At 34.5% G+C, this 17,693-nt stretch overlaps 2 protein-coding genes across 3 annotated transcripts in view; one reads left to right on the top strand and one right to left on the bottom strand.

The window, feature by feature from the left end:
- Positions 1–12,831: 12,831 nt before the first annotated feature.
- Positions 12,832–15,205, top strand: LOC136808607 (uncharacterized). The gene is made up of 3 exons (XM_067065145.1): positions 12,832–12,912; positions 13,900–14,148; positions 14,487–15,205. The coding sequence occupies exons 1-3, from the start codon at positions 12,870–12,872 to the stop codon at positions 15,119–15,121; spliced, it is 927 nt and encodes a 308-aa protein (XP_066921246.1). The 5' UTR covers positions 12,832–12,869; the 3' UTR covers positions 15,122–15,205.
- A 479-nt stretch (positions 15,206–15,684) lies between these two features.
- LOC136808603 (lymphocyte antigen 75-like) overlaps positions 15,685–17,693 on the bottom strand; it is a 46,590-nt gene continuing 44,581 nt past the window's right edge. For both annotated transcript variants that reach the window (XM_067065141.1, XM_067065140.1), the window contains exon 49: positions 15,685–16,547. In XM_067065141.1, the coding sequence (XP_066921242.1) occupies positions 16,345–16,547 (203 nt within the window). In that variant the 3' untranslated portion in view covers positions 15,685–16,344. The remainder of the gene's footprint in view (positions 16,548–17,693) is intronic.

Genomic DNA, 17,693 nt, shown 5'->3' with positions numbered 1-17,693 from the left:
CTAAAAATATTACCGTATTAGAGATTTAACAGTAAGTGAAAATACAGACCAGATATCAACCAGACCCATGTTTTGACCAATTGTCCCAAGTTAGAGCAGTTGACGGTACATTCATATTGATTGATCATGGAGTGACCTGTTTGTAGAATTTTTTAGCCCATATTGGAACTAATATGGATTAAAACTCCTATATCAAAATTACTGGATTTGGTGCGCTGGCTGACTTCACTTTCATTTCACCTTCGATTCCAATCCAATAACAATGGGGTGCTTGCCAAAGCAGGGATCTTTAACTATGTACTTTTTTATTTCACATACTGGCCAACATACTCAATCCAAGATTGAGTTTTTGAAACTCAATCCAAAATAGTTTAAATTTTTGAATCCTTCACCCTTATTTTACATATATACAAAAATTTTAGACACCAACTAACTATGTTTCACTCCATTTCCCGAAACATCTTTTATATATATAAAGGGTTGCAACAATTTTCTGTCCTGCGGAAACTTGCTTAAATTCACAATAATGATTTTTTATCCCAAAACGAAACTTTTCTTTGTGGTAAATCTTTCTTCCACTTCCCCATATGTTGTAAAATAAGTCGGTAAAATATAGAGTATATACTTTCTTTTTCACCAAAAACTTGCAAGAGTAAAATGTTAAGGCCGAGTGTTGTCCAACACAAACTTTTCCATGTTTCACTTTTTTGCACAAATTCTTCAAAATGAAAGTATATATGATCTTTGCTCTAAAGCTAGGTCGAGAGTCTGGAGTCTGAACAGAATTCGCAATTATCTAAATTTTGATCAACGAAAGTTGATATTTAACGCTTACATCATGTCAACATTTAACTATGCACCAATAATTTGGATGTTTTGTAATAAAACTACATATGAAGAAATCACCAAAGTCCATAAACGGGCAGTGAGAACATTACTTTGTGATTTCATAAATGACTATGAGGTTTTAATGCAAAACGCCAAATGTAAAACGGTTCATGAAATTCAGCTTTGCTTTCTACTTTGTGAAGTTTACAAATTCGAAAATAAATTAAATCCAAAGTTCATGCAACAAATCTATATAACGAAGGAAATAAAATTTAACTTCCGAAACAAAGTTTTGATGACAATACCTAAGGCTAAGTCTCAACGTTTTGGAACTCAATCCTTTTTATTCCGAGGAAGCCTGATCTGGAATCAAATTAAAAAAATTAAGCTCAAACCATCAATCGATTCTTTCAAATCCTCGCTGAAAGAAATAAACCTTACAAATGTTTGTCTTTGTAAAATATGTATATAAAAAAATTTTATCTTATATATTCTTTATTAATAGTATTGCGTATTCTCTACAGTTGGTATTAATTAGTATTTTATTATAACTATGTCAGACCAACATTAAATAAATCGGAAAATAAAAAAATAAAAAAATAAAAGTATTTTAAGATTTAAAGTTCTTCTTTTATTCAATGATGTTTTATGGCACTTTGTTGACAATAACTCTCGCATCAAATTCCAGCTTTCTTCTGAAAACTGAAGATGAGAAAAATCTAAGCCTTTGGATCACGGATTGAAACAAATATATGAAGGGTGAGATTTTACAGCCGTCTGACGTGCAAGGCACACTGAGAGGCCACGGGTGCCAGAAATAAGGGCCTTGTGAAATGTGGCAATTTCATTGGTGGAAATTTGATAAACAGCTGCGAAGGAGCGCCGGAAAACTTTTGGTTGTGTTGCAGATTTCAATATAAACTTCTCTCAGGGATTACTTGTCAATGTGTTGTGTCAACTTGTCAGCATTGTATTGTTGTTAAGGGAAAGATAAAAGAGTTGAGACTAGCCTAGTTTCTAATCCTGATATAGGAGTTTAAGCTTAGACTGACTGATCATGATCTTACAGTACTAAAAGTTGAAAGATGAGTGACCTATCCCTCATTTTTTTTTTAGGATAAGGGCTTTTCATTAAACTTGATTTGACATTTTGCAAATGAGTCTGAAATAGACCTTTTCGCTTTTCCATCTGCCATCTTGAATTGTATGCAAAAATACAGGAACAAAAAAGCTGTTGTTGGATTTAGTTGGAAAGTATGCAAAACATGTGCAAGTTTACACAAAGATTAAAAAGATAACAAAGCATCTTATAAATGAATATTATAATCATTAGAACAATAAAAGATGGAATTTCTTAATCCAAAAAGAAATATTTACAGAACAACAAAAGCCTTTTAGAAATTTGTTCTTAAAGACAAAGCATATTCTGTTTTCATGCCACTAAAAAATTCCATGAAGATGGAATACACACATCAAACTTTCAAAACACGCAAACTGAAAGCAGTAATTACCGTGAGTGGTCCTACATCCGACAGCCCTGCCTAAATCCGATGGGGTCTTTCAAAGATACAAACTAAAATAAAAACAAACCTTTCGCTGTGACGCAATGAAGATACCGAAGTGTCAACTAAACTGAGAGATTTGATACACTGAACCAATTGAACCAAAACATTAATTGCTTCTTATACAAAACATATTTTTTTATTGCAATATGCACAACGTCAGAAATGACAACAGTAGTAACAGCATCATAAAAAGTAATGAGATGTTTTGATTTTCCAAAGCACACGAAAATATAAAAGAGGTCTGTTTACAAGTGTGCTCATTTTGAAACGTTACGTAATCAAGCCTGGTTTTTTTATTATTTTACACTGGCACTTGGCTTGATTGCAGGCCTTCCTTAAATAAACATCCGGATTGATGGGTGGCAAAGTGGCGTTGATAGTGGCCGCCTCATTGATTCGATGTTTGTTACTCAAATTAAGTGCTACCGCATCCACCCTTTTTTCAACTTCGCGCCATTTTTACAATTTAGTTTCTTGATGGAAACCAGCCCAAGTTGTTTTGTATTTTTCCCGTACAAGTCACTTTTATTACAAAACTGTTATCGTTTTAAACATGAGCAACTGATCCAGAATAAAAGGTAATCATTTTTACAACTCACACTTTTTAATTACAGTACATTAATTGACATCTTGACATTACAGCTATCTTGTTAGATGTTTTGTTTCGAGAGTTCTAGCAATAGTTTATCGTTCAACTTGGAGAGGGAATGTTTGTAAACATAGAATTTTTTTCATAACAGTTATTTGGGGGGTCGGAATTAGGCAGTGGTGTCGGATTTAGGACCTCTCACGGTATGTTTTGCATACTTTCTAAGGGAATCTCACCAGGGCAATTCGGCCACCATAATTTTTGCAAGCATACAATTCAACATGGTGGATGGAAAGGCGAAAAGGTCTATTTCGACTGACCTCCCTAGCTTAGCTATGGAATAAATGTTCAGACATTATTGTGACTGGGCCGACTTGGGATTTATGTTTCGAAGGTGAGTCGGTTGGGTGACGCAAACAGAACATATTTTATTGATAATGGTCGCCCAAATCCTCTCAATCTCCATGAGAACCCTGCCGAAGCACCAGACTTAACGAACACCGGACACGCGAAAGTCTGGTGTAAAATGAGAATTTTTTTTACCACCAGACAATTTCTACACCGGACTTAAGGAAGTCGGATGTCCGGTGTCGAAGAAGGATATTTTTTCCACCGGACTTAATCAAAACACCGGATATGACCAGTCCGGTGCGTCCGGTGTTTCTTAATATTTTTTGTTTCATAAATGTCCGGCGTTCAAAATTCCCTGTATACAACACCGGACTTATTGCGTCCGGTCATAGTGTGCAAGGGGGTTCCAGGTCCCACCTGAAAATTCAGGTCCCACCTTATCCTAGAATTCCCACCTTCAGCCCAGACTCCCAGATCCCAGCTAAAAACAAAAAAAATATACTAATTCGAGGAACAAAACAAAACTTCTTTACCATAATATGAAGATGCAATATATTACATATGTTTAACTTTCCATTTGCCTATGAACTACATTAGGGGTAGAACAGGGTAGAAACCAATCAAGTAGTCAGACGGCTTTAGAAGTAAGTGTGAGTCGTTAGATATAAGTTTGGCATGAAATTATGGCTAATCCTCGAATAAGAAGTTTTGGGGAAAATTTGTCCCGATAACTACAATATTAGTATAAATAAGTGAGGATTTGCCTACAACCATAACTGCAGGGAGGGAGGGAGGTAAAATATCTCATCCTGTCAGCTTTCAGTTAGAGTGTTGACTTGAACAGGGAGATGTGATGGCCATTTTGAACATGACCTCACATGGCTATTAGCAAAGTAGACTCAGTTGGCGGAGGGCGGCCACCCAGCCATTCGAATACTGTATATAGCGTTTTTCAAACAAAAGTTAAACCGCAATTTAACCTGTGTTAAATCCAAAATATATTAATATGTCTATTATATACATTTATGAAATATATAAAAAGAATATATCATAAAGTCATAAAATATGAAAATAAGAAATTTTACTTTAACTTTTCCAAAACACCCAAAGTCCCACCTAAAGAAATTAACTCCCACCTTAACTTGTTTCTCCCACCTAAAACCTGGAAAACCCCAAATCCCACCTGAAAATTTTCGACCCAAATCAGCAAAACCCCCCCCCCACTATTCTGGGGGGGGTGCACACTATGCCGGTGCATGGCATGGCATGCCGAGTGGTGCAGTCCCTTCCTTGTCCTTTGGGAAAAGATCGGAAAGATTCTGGAAAAGTGACAAGAATCTTTTTATAGTGCAGAAATGGGAATCTTATACTAAAGACGGTAAAGTTTTGTGGCTGAGGCCGACCCTAAAAATTTTTTCGTTTCCGGTCCACCGGGTGGCGAAAAAAAAAGTCATGCGGGCGGCCGGGAAAAATTTTTTTTTGGTCCTATCTAATTAAAAAAATTAGAAAAAAAAAATTCATCTCTCCGGCTGTTAGTGTTAAAGAAAGTATATTGCCACACATTCTGTCCCCTTTTTTTCTCTTTCACTGAAAGAAATGTGTCGTTATTAATTACAAAAAGCTGATTGAGTTTTGAATGAGTTTATTAGTTGTGTTTACTTTGTGATCTTTTTTTCTAAGAATCAACAAACCTTTCATTCTAATAAATTCATTTAATACGCATAACATTATTTATTTGATCTTTAACGTTCCGAAAGCCTCCTAGACAAACAAATATTTTCTTTCTTCACTCGTTTAAATATGCATAACACTATTTATTTGATCTTTAATATCCAGAAAGCATGCTAAACAAACAAACCTTTTTGAAGAGTGCAAGTGTTATATAAAGCAACGATGTAACAGCCCAGCTGGCACACAACATTGTTTCAACGTCCATCTAACATAACGTCTTTTTAACGTTATATAAACGTTGAAACAACGTTGTGTACCAGCTGGGAGTTTAAATGAGTAAAGGTTTTTAAGAAGAAAGTTTCCTCTGTTATCTATTTGGTTCTTATGAAGAAAAAAATGCGGCCGGGTGACGACGAAAAAAATTTTCACCCGGCCGGTGAACCGGAAACTTTTTTTTTTTTAGGGTCAGCCTGATTATTTCACACAGCACCGCACAGGACACGGTGCACAGAACCCAAGTCCCAAGCCAACCCTAGCCATTCCAGGCTCAAATTGAAACTATTCTGGTGGCAATCAAACCTAGTTCATCTTGTAGAGCTTCAAAAAAGAAAAAAAATGAGGGGTCATACACCTCCTAATGATAAGCGGTTCCGGAGATACTGAGATTTTGGTTCCGCTAAAATAGCACCTTTTTAGACATTTGAGGTTGACAATTTAGCCCAGAAATTGCATATAAAATGGCACCGAAATATGCTGCGAAAATTGAAAATTCAAGCTTTTGTATTGAGCCAAGATATTCCAGATATCTTCATTTTGACTGCAGACTTTTATCAAATTCTTTTTGTAGCTAATGGCTTGCTAACACTTCAAGGAAGAAATGAAAAGACATTTTTTTGAAAAAGAAGACATTGCATTGCAAAAAACAATAAAAACGTTATAAAGGGGAAGTTAAATTGCTGAACCTACCTATCTTTGTAATCAAAGCGCTGCGGAGGAAAAATTCCCCATGGCATTATAAATAACTGTCTTAGGCTAAAAAAGGGTCAAATTTTTCAGTGGTATCACTCTCTATAATTCTAGTCCTCATTTTCAGGCTGAAAATGCTTGCCAAAGTATGAAAAGTAAAAAATAATAACTTTAATGAAAGAATTAATTTCAGAGAGAGTAGCACCATTGGATTTCCAGACGATCTCAATCGAACGGAATCGACGATCGAACCAATCGAACCAAATCGAACGCAATCGACTGATTGAAGTTCGATTGTCGAACGCAATTGAATCTCAATCGAACGTCAAAATTCTGGGTAATATTCGATTGGTTCGATTGTTGTTCGACTGGTTCGATCGTCGATTCCATTCGATTGAGATCGTATGGCTTTATTCTTGCAGCTTCCCAACATCCAAGCTCTCAAACATCACAAGCCGAATGAAATTACTTTCGATTTCCCGTAGAAATTATGCGATGAACAATCCGGGGATCAATAAATCGACGATCGAACGCAATCGAATGCAATCGAACATCAATCGAACGCAATCGAATATCAATCGAACGCAATCGAATATCAATCGAATCTGAAAATTGCGTTCGTCAATCGAATTTCAATCGGTCGATTGCGTTCGATTTGGTTCGACTGGTTCGATCGTCGATTCCGTTCGATTGAGATCGTCTGGGGATTTCTCAGGTATTTTCTGATAAATATGGAAAGTTTCACTGTCTGAACATTTTTTCCTCCGCAGCGATTTGAAATCAAAGATGAGTTGTGAAATATTTTGTGTCCCGCAGATCTAATTTTTCCTAAAAATGGCCTTAGTTGAAACGAATTTTTAGACAAAAGTGTAGAATATTACACCTGCATATTTATATATGGTTGGAAAGCTAAAAGAAAGCTCTAAATTACTCAAAAATAATTAATTTTATAGCTCAACTACACAAAGAACAATTGCTTGTCAAAGTTTGACCTAAAATTGAAGATTTTGATAAGCGTCAAATAAAAAACAAGCAAACCCGGAATGGCTACCAACCCCCCCCCCCCCCCCCCCACGTCCATCATCCATGTGTATACATACATGAAAGATGTCTATTATTCACATGTTGTATCGTACACCTTGTGAAACTAATGTTAATAATTCAAAGCATTACTCACCACAGAAAAAACAAAATCTATAAATATTGTTTTCAAAAAAGTAAAGGTCAAAAAGTCAAACTTCATTTTCCAAGAGCTTTTTCCGCCATTTTCGTCCTCCACTTTGGTTTTCACAAAGCGTACTGATCAGAATTGACCATCTTTGAAGTATTGGCAATAGTAAAATACTCAGTGACGGTCATTAGGCGGGGTTTAGAACAATAGGGCGGTCGCCCTGGTATTTGCCTAAATTTTACACCCACGCGCTATGGGTGGTGTAGCCTTGGATTGGGCGTATCCCCCGCCTGTTTAATTCAACTGTCAACTGTCATCCCGCAACGAGCACAGAGCAGCGGAGATACTTAGCTTCACCGGCTTCACGCATAGATATTGATTGGAGTTGGACAGCAATCTCGATTTTTTGCGCTTGTTTACGAGGCTCGGAACGAGGCTCGGAAAACACGAGTTAAAAAACATGAGTTAAAAAACACGAGTTACAAAAAACACGAGTTACGCCAAATGTGACGTCATCAATGGGAAATTATGACGTCACAAGTAGATAATCTTAACTCGTCAATTTATGGTGCACCATAATCTTACGAGTTAATTAACTCGTCAATTTATGGTGCACCTTAATCTTACGAGTTAATTAACTCGTCAATTTAACTCGTCACCTTAAATTGACGAGAATTTTCATGAAACCAAGTTGGTCAAATATTCTAAAATTCATATTAAAATTTTTCGATTTTTTCCAGCCCCCGGACCTTATTAGGACCCCCCCCCCCCCCCCCCGTTTATTGATTTTTCAAAAAATTCACAGCTACCAAAAGAAAAGTTCCTCATTTTGCTATAAAGCTTCAAAATTCGTATAATTTCATTTTTAAATTTCTACAGGAAACAAAACTCTATACATATGCCCCTCCCTTAGCATTTGAGCCAGCCTAAATACTTTTTGTCAACTTCTGTCTCAGTTAAAGACTATAGAATGTTATGAGAGAAAATTACCATTCCAATAGGCAATAGTCTTAAACTAAAAATAGGCACAAAAAATAATTTAACCACCATTTTAGAATTTTTGAACAACTTGGTTTCAACTTCATGAAAATTTAACTCGTCAATTTAAGGTGCACCATAAATTGACGAGTTAAATTATCTACTTGTGACGTCATAATTTCCCATTGATGACGTCACATTTAACGTAACTCGTGTTTTTTGTAACTCGTGTTTTTTAACTCGTGTTTTTTAACTCGTGTTTTCCGAGCCTCTTTGTTTACGTCGTAATTTGCTTCCTGTTGCGGTGTCAAATTAGTGTCCGCGATGCTTGTTATCCGGAAGCGGTAGCGCTTATAGTCTCTGAATCGCAGACCTCTACAAAACCACAGGTAGTATAAGGAGCACGAATCCGTTAGTGGATGCCAGCAGCCTATAGCGCTTATAGTTGTAGCCTATGGGCATGTACGGTGAACGTTTTTTTATTTTTCTAATAAAGTTTTTTCTGTCGAACATTGATGGATAAAGTTGTCAAAAACAGGCAAGCACTTTGATGATTTTGATTCCCCCAGGGTTTGGTTCTCCTTTTCAAAAAAGCTGTCTCACGAATGCTGCAATAACTTTGAAAAAAAGAAATCTAAGCATTGAATTTGCTGACAGTCAAATTATACAATTTGCCTCCTGTCCCCCAGATTGACATGATTGTCTCATTGATTGTTCAAGGACTTAGTTCTTCCATCCAAGGGTTCGTCTTGATGGGACTTTTGCCCGGGGGGACTCATATGGTCTGGCCTACGTATGTGCCGTGCTTAAGAGTGGGGTTTTTCAGCATCCCAAAATGCACTGTAAGGATGCGTTTCATGTGAGATTGCACTGTAAGGGTCGAATTTTAAAACAAGCTCAAAATAATTGATAAAAAGAAAGAGGTTTTTACTTCTCGTTTGTTTGAAAAAGTTTCTATTTTCTGATAATTGCAGCTCGGCAGCTGACAAGAATATTTTGGGAATATAAATTGGGTCATTTATTTGTCAAAAGAAGCGTACAAGGATGTTTCAGAACTGCCTGTTATTATACAGAATATTTTTTGGCTTTTTTAGGAAATTAGGGGAAAAGTACTTACTATCTCATAAAACTCAAAATTTAGATGAAATTATTACGTCATAAAGCACTTTTTCACTAGTAATTTCTCAAAAAAGACAAAAAATTAATTTTATTAGCAGGAAGCTCTGAAATATACACCCTAAAAATACCTCTCTTTTGACGTATAAATGACAAAAAATTAATTAATTTCAAATTGACGTATAAATGACAAAAAAATAATTTTATTAACAGGCAAATCCGAAATCTACATCCTGATACGCTTCTTTTGAGGTATGAATGACCATGTCTAAGGCCCCCAATTTTCTGCGCCAAATTTATTTCTGAAATATACACCCTAAAAATACGCTTCTTTTGACGTATAAATGACAAAAAATTAATTAATTTCAAATTGACGTATAAATGACAAAAAGATAATTTTATTAACAGGCAAATCCGAAATCTACATCCTGATACGCTTCTTTTGAGGTATGAATGACCATGTCTAAGGCCCCCAATTTTCTGCGCCAAATTTATTTCTGAAATATACACCCTAAAAATACGCTTCTTTTGACGTATAAATGACAAAAAATTAATTAATTTCAAATTGACGTATAAATGACAAAAAATTAATTTTATTAACAGGCAAATCCGAAATCTACATCCTGATACGCTTCTTTTGAGGTATGAATGACCATGTCTAAGGCCCCCAATTTTCTGCGCCAAATTTATTTCTGAAATATACACCCTAAAAATACGCTTCTTTTGACGTATAAATGACAAAAAATTAATTAATTTCAAATTGACGTATAAATGACAAAAAATTAATTTTATTAACAGGCAAATCCGAAATCTACATCCTGATACGCTTCTTTTGACGTATGGATGACCATGTCTAAGGCCCCCAATTTTCTGCGCCAAATTTATTTCTTTTTCGGACATGCCGTAAATTACACGAGTATACTTAATTTTCAAGAATTTGACTCCGGATAATAACATAGATGGAGCATATTACTTAAGGGCTCTGGTCATATTGAAAAATCAATTTCAGAATTTGAAGATAAAACCTTCTTTGACATGTTTAAGAACAAACTGCTTTTGAAAAAATGAAGTTAAGTAATTACATCATGAGTAATTAAGGAATAAGTGTGGCATGGACCTTAATAAAACGTCATAACGACGCTATTCATATACTTTTCACAAAAAAAGCCTAATCTCCTTGGGGAAATCATTTTATTGTTTCAAACTTTTTTTAAGTTAATGACAAATAATTTCTTTATTTAGATATTTTCGGAAAAATTTTCTATTTGGCTACATCCCAAGTTATAGCTGTTTTCGTATGGAAATTTAGTGGAGAAAATTGCCAAAAATGAGTTTTTTTGGAGATTTTAAAGGAAAGATACTTCCACAAAAATTTTCCGAAATTGTACTTTTAGATATTAAATAGATACATCACCTGAACCAAAAAAAATTCCAAAATGTTTGATTTTTACCGATATTAGGGCTTTGAAAGGTGAAATACTCTTCTTCGAAAAACTCTTCGTTTAATTTTTTCATTTCAATTTTTCGATTTTTAAATTCTAAAAAGGTAGGTTTAACAGGACATATAAAAAAAGTTATACACATTAATCTTTTTAAAATGCAGAAATTGCCATTTAAGTTGGTGTAAAATCAAAAAATTGGCTATATCCAGAGCCCTTAAGGCTCTATTTACAGTAAAAAAAATTCAATAAGGCATCGAATACATCTTCCGCCCCTGTTTTTTATTTGCGACAAATCACTCTATGGTTGGCTTACCATAATGCAGGCACATGTTATGCAGGGGTGTCGCACTGCCCCTGTAAAAAACAAGAAACGACAAATGCTATAAAAACAAACAAACGATACAGTATAAGATCAACAATTAATAATTTAAAACACTTTGCCCACCAGATGGCAGCTATGAGAGAAGAAATGGGCATTCCGGTTTGTGAAAAAAGTTTGAGAACTGAATCTTTTATCAAATATCCGCTCGGACAATTGTGTTAACAACAAAAGAAGTTGTCAGGAAGGGACAAAAAGGATTCTGGGGATTCTATTCGTAAAAAAAAATTGAAAACTCATAATTCTCACGCGAACCTTTATCGAAATTCTAAAATCAGTTCGGACCATTGTGTCGACAAGAAAGGAAGAGGGAAGTTGTCGGAAAAGGGGCGAGAGAAATTACGTAAAAAGCGAGGAAAGCTTCACTTCCACTCTTCCAGAAGAATCGCATTCTAAGCCGGGTTCACAGTCAACGTTAGCAACAGGGTGATCAAACACTGCCTTATCAGGAATAGATGTGGATACGATACTCCCACAAAAATTTGATGATTGCAGAGCTCTTAATTTTGCACTTTGTCAAGAATCTCATCATATCAATTTCCTGGGATGCTGGTAAATAGACTATTATATTGTTATATTTTTCTTAAGTTTTGAAGGACTTGATGGGATTCCCATGGTCTTGACAGATGAGAACATGCTTTTTGATGTCGTAGTCATCATGGGTTGGATGTGGGCATGTAAATTCGTGTTGACATCGTCCTTCTTGATGTTTGCCTTTTGATTGTTGAGTGCCTAAAATCAGACGCTGTGTACGATAACCCTTTTGATGTAATGTGCTGAATCGTTGAGGTGGCTTCATTTCTGAGCGAGTTCTGGACAGGAGAAGAATTGTAGAGTCTTTGAGTTAACGAACAGTGTAGCATCTGTCCTCAAGTGTGTTTCCATAGAGAAGAAAGTTCTCAATTAGGTGTTTCTGAGCTAAGCTCATTGTAACTCTCATGAACTTAGCATTTTACTTAGTGACTCGATTTTTGTTCCTCAGGGTCACTTCTAATACGCCACAAAAGAGAGTAGTGTATTCAAGCCTCTTTGATAATAGCAGCTTTGGGTCTCCGTACGATAACTTAAGTCTACGCCATATCTCTTCAATGCTGTCAACTCTCTTAACAAAAGTCATGGACATCCCTTCCAGGTAATGCTTTTTGATGAGATTAGGAAGATGAGCAGAAGGTGTTGATTTTGAAGGCAATTTCTCAAAGTCACTTTTGAAAGAGTAAAAATCTGATGATGAATCATACCATTTGAATTTTGTTAGCTTAATGTTCAACTTTGAAGATTGGAATTTCTGCTCCTTGGTTTATAGGCTTATATGTGGAGTACTTGATTGAGATTTTATCAAAGACTTGAATTTAGAGCACGACAGCTTTCTTGAGGGATAAAGCGGAAAGTTGGTAATTAGCGTAATATTTTTCTATGTGTTTTTTAACTAAACATGACATCATAGTTCGAAAGCTAATTCGAGGCGTAGAAACAACCTAAAAAACTTTGCTTATGGTAGATTTTGGAAATAACATCAAAATGTAAACATAAATCTCGCGTCTTTTGGTTGTGGAACGGTCGGTTCAAAGAATTTGGTTGGAAAGGAGAAGAGTAATCGTAATTAAGAAATTTAAAAATACTGAAAAATTCGTATAGACATGTCATGATTAAACTTTTGATAAAAAACAACTAAAACCATAGATTTTTCTTTATGAATTTGCATATGATATTATAAAACAAAAACTAACATAAAAACAGGCTTTGTGTATAGACGCGAGAAACCGTTTTTTAAGGAATGGGGGATTTGAGATACAGTCTTTTGCAAAAACATATCATGGATCACATCTTAGAGGAGTATGATATCATCCCAAACAGAGGTAAGCATCCCTTTAAACCCAAAGTCAGGTTGTTTTTTGCCACCGCAGGAAGCCTAAAGCTTCCGAGGATGGCATTCATAGCTTCACGCATAAGGAAGTTGGGCAAACATCTCATAATTTTGTGCGCGTTTTTCAGTATTTTAGTTCCAGTTAAATGGTGTACCGTAACATTCTTAGCTTGACTGCATTTCTATTGTTTTATCATCATTAAAAACACTTTTCCGGATTAGTTTTGATCTGATTACCCATTTTCAAAGCTCTATATGTCTTTTTTTATTACCTCAGGGAGTCGAATTAAGGGAAATTCCTTTTTTGTTGGGAAATTCCCTATTTAAACCACAAGTAGTTATTAACCGCTCTGAGCAAAGCAAATTAGAAAATTTGAGTTTTTCTAAAACTTGTCGCGTGACTATTACATTAAAAAGGCAGATTAGTACAGTAGCGTTTACTATGATATAAACAAGCCATTATATACCATTATTTTGGTAATAAAAGAGATGACAAAAAAAAACAGATAAATAACTTTATCTTATCTCTATAAGAAGATATCTATCAGATAGACACAACTTGCTAATATTTGTAGACTAAATTTTGCTTCAGATGAGATGCCATTCTAACAGAAGTAAAGGCTATCAGTAACATTTCTTTCAAAATTCAACAGCTTATTTGATCGTTCTTCTGCGGTGGCACTTTAATGAAAATTATGGCTAGTCTATTTTGTATTCCCACCTACTGGGAAAATTAAGTATTGGAAATTAAAGTAAAGCCCATTTGAGACTGACCATAATATAGACTGTAGTAGATTCTATTGTGTAGAAAAAGTATAATAAAGAGAGAGAGAACTCAAGCCTCCACTCCTTACCGACAAAAGGTTGTGAAACAATCTAGTACCCAGGTTCACCGGTATCACTTTGTACTCATGGACGCGTATAAATAAAAAAAGGTGAAATAAGGGACTGGACACGAATTTGAAATATTTTCTTTCAGATGATATCCACATACTAAATGAACAACATCATCATCATGTACACATATCACGAAAACACCACCACAGCAGTGAAACAGATATATTGGCATACAATGACGCAATAAAGAAAATCATTTCGAGTCCGAATTTCAACAGCCGACATTTTGCAGACCATGAATTAATGCTTTGCGAATCGTACTGTTTACTATGGCAAAATAGTAATGGAAAACTTCAAAGTCCAATCGAAAAAAACGAAGAATTAAATCAAGGTATAAATCATTTTTCACTATAATTCAACAGAGAATTTGCATAAAGTCGAGTATGACTTTAATTCACAGCCTTAAATTCTTTTTCATTGATGTCTCGTGAAATGGGGATGATAAAATAAACTAGTCTAAATATTTGTAGGAGTTTATGAAAAATCCCTGGCTTTTAAAGAGTGGGGATTGTTTGTGCATTGTTTATCTGGCGATCATTAAAACATCGGTCCTCATAAATGAAGAATCATCGAAAACTGAAAAAAGAATTTGGTGAATATTTGATTTTTAAGGCCAAATAAAAACAAGCAATTTTTAAACTTTTGAAACCAATTGCTCTCTTTTTTTAGGAGTTTCTACTGCTATGCTGCTCGACTTGTACACATCCAAAATCATTGATTTTATGAGCTGTGGGAATTCATTGGTTATTGACATTGTTAACCCTGACCTTGCTTTAAACCCTATTCAAGCCTTCATATTAAACATTTTGTTACGGCGCCGACCACGACGCAAAACAATACAAGACGTCTTGGCAATCTCCAAAACGTGTGGCTGTGCTAAAATAGTTTTAAAGAACCTACGTCTTAGAGGTATCATTGGTGTCTCGGAGAGCGGACGCCTATTTGCTGCAAGCGCACGACGACAAAGTACTATCCGTTTTGGTCCCATACGGAAAATCGAGCAACAGCTCAAGTGGGTCGCTTTGAAAGAGAAGTGTCCTGATTCGTATATGCTTTCACTTATAACTTTATGTTTTATCGGACAGGAGAGGCATACTATTTTGGATCCGATCTTAGAAAGACAGTTAACAAAACGAGAATATAAAGCTGCAAAAGAAAATTTAAAAATAACAGTCAAGACTCAAGCAACAATTCTCAAGAGTGCGAAATTTGTGAAAAAGAAATTTAGCAGAGATGCGCATACTGAGAGGTTGTGTATGCGAAAAGAATCGTTCAATGGACATTTTGATGAACGAATAGGATGAAAATAACGTCTAGCCAACATCCATATAACGTTCATAACGACTTTATAATGTAATGTTAGATGGGCGATAGGTTGAGTCAAGAAAAGCCACTTTTGATAACTGGAGACTCAATGAAGTTAAAACCCTAAGACTTGAATGTGATTCCTTAAAAATCTATTACGGATGAGGGTTGTTTTTCCTAATTGAGTTTCGCAGCCTCTACAGTTTTTTTCACAAAGTCGAGATTGAAAGTAAAAGAGGGATTCACCTTTTCTCACCTAGAAAAGGTTATATATTTCATTACAAGTCCTAGCCAACGTATTCTGGATTTAATATATACGTTTTATCTTTGGTATCCATCGAAAAGCCACAAAAATGTTGAATACACGGTCTGTTGAAACAATTATTATAAAAAAGTAGAACATTTTCTAACTGTTTGATATTCTCAAACTTGATTATTTCGTGCTGGTAAAATGTACGAAATGAATATTGAATATTGAGTGGAATTATGAATTCATAAAGCAGCTCTGACCACACGGCCAGTGAGAATCCGTCAAGTACATTAGAGTGTAAAATAATGACGATCATATTTATATCATTTATAAAACTTTCTCTATATTTTGATACAGAAAGAAAAATTCTCTGTAAAATATTATTATCTATATGAAAAATAATGTAAAAAATGGGTTAGAAAAATACAACATGAACTAAAACATAAAACTAAAGGCGTTAAAACTGGAGCACAGGGTTTTGTTAACAGAAAAGAGGTTTATTTGGAATTAGCCGAAAACCAAGTCCAAAACATACAATGATAAAAGTGACATCTCTAAAATACAACAAAACGTAATATAATTTATACATACAGTTGGTAAAATTTGAAATTTATGATGCATAGATTTATCATATAATGGATTTGTTAATTAATTTATACTATAAATTGTCGTTAAATTTCTAAAGACCTGCCGTTCTGGGTGCATCTATTTGAATTATAGTGTAGAAAACAAACATTTCATTTTATTTCAAACAATGCTAGTTTTTTTACAATAAAATAAAAAAAGTGCAGACTTAGACAGGTCAAAATAGAATTTGTTAAATTTATTAAATTCAATATTACATTTTCACTGAAATCTTATTATCAAAAATATATCTCTAAAAAATTAACAAAAAATATTACCAAAAAAATTAAAGTCACTTACATAATGATAAAACTAAAATCATCATGCATAATCAGCAAAATTTCATGCTTATTCAGCATAATTTATGATATCAATTTCGTCATTATTTATGTCCATATGTACGGGATTTGAAAAACTTTTGTGTAAACTAAATCCGTTTCTGCGATGTCTCATGTAATAAACACCTCCGATAATTATAATGACAGCAATTAAGAGAATAAAGAAAATGACCAATCCAATTTTGCCACCGTTCGAAAGACCAGTTGATGTATCTGAAAATGAATGAAAACGGAAATGAAATGTCTGACATACTTTTTTGTCAAAATATTTAAGGGCTCTGACCATAGTGAATTTTTCATAATTGCCGTGTTTCAAATGTGTTTTCTGACTGATGTAACCAACAAAACTATGGCATGTTATACATTTTCTGTTAGACAAACTATTCCTGAATCTGAAAATTCAAAAATTGCATTGACAAAATTTGATGAAGAAGAAAATGAAGACTTTTGTGAGGAAGAGTATTTCAACTTTCAAGAGCTTAGTTTCGGCGAAGAAAAAACATTTTGAAAATTATTTCGCAGTAGATGGTGTATCTTTTGCCGAACAAAAAGAATTTTTGCGGTAAATTTTTGTAAATGCTTCTTTGTCTCGAAATCTTCAAAATAGTGGTTTTTCATCAATTTTTTATCTGGATTTTGCTTACAAAAACAGTCATAACTTTTGACACATCTTTTTAGAAAAATTTTCCGCAAAATTTAAAATAGTTCAATTCTTTGCGGACAGTGTAAAGAAATTTTGAAACAAAAAAGTTAATTACCCATTAAACTAAGCATTTTTTGTAAAAGAGGGTGATGCAACATATTATTAACATCTTTTTAAAGTTCATAACGTCATTTTTGCAATTAAATTCTTAATTACTCTTAAGGGATTCGATTAAAAAGCAATTTATAAAGGCAATTCTTTGTTAAAAGTGTTAAGGAACCTGAAATATAACTTTTATGTTCAAATACCAAAATCAATTTTTGGACTATGGTCAGAGCCCTTAATTGCACTAGTAATAATCTGTTTTTACCAACAATTTCTAGCTTTAACGCAGATTTTAGAAACATAGACGAAGTGCACTGTAAGGTACATATCTTTATTTAAAGAAAACCATTCTATTATATTCAAAAAAACGAAAATAATCAAAGAAGCTTAAGGAAGCTTCTGAAAGATTTTCAAGTTTAATTGCCCCTTGAAATAATTGAAAATTATCCAACCAAGTTTCCTCGCAACGTTGTTTTTATATTTGCATCACATCAAATAGGCGTGATGGGCGTTAGACAGGCGTGATGGGCGTTAGACAGGCGTCATTCTGAGGAAGGCAGTTTGAGAGAGTAAAATCTCTAATCACATTTGAGCTACTTGAAAATACAATG

Source organism: Clytia hemisphaerica, unplaced genomic scaffold, assembly GCF_902728285.1.
Source record: "Clytia hemisphaerica strain Z4C2 unplaced genomic scaffold, Clytia hemisphaerica genome assembly, whole genome shotgun sequence".
Taxonomy (NCBI): Eukaryota; Metazoa; Cnidaria; class Hydrozoa; order Leptothecata; family Clytiidae; genus Clytia; species Clytia hemisphaerica.
This window is presented reverse-complemented; position numbering and strand designations above follow the sequence as displayed.

Excerpts from the sequence above, each read along its gene's own strand:
- LOC136808607 (XM_067065145.1), top strand. The coding sequence starts at position 12,870 with ATGGATCACATCTTAGAGGAGTATGATATCATCCCAAACAGAG. Across the intron at positions 12,913-13,899 it reads TGATATCATCCCAAACAGAG|ATGATATCCACATACTAAAT; the intron begins GTAAGCATCCCT and ends ATTTTCTTTCAG. Across the intron at positions 14,149-14,486 it reads AAACGAAGAATTAAATCAAG|GAGTTTCTACTGCTATGCTG; the intron begins GTATAAATCATT and ends CTCTTTTTTTAG.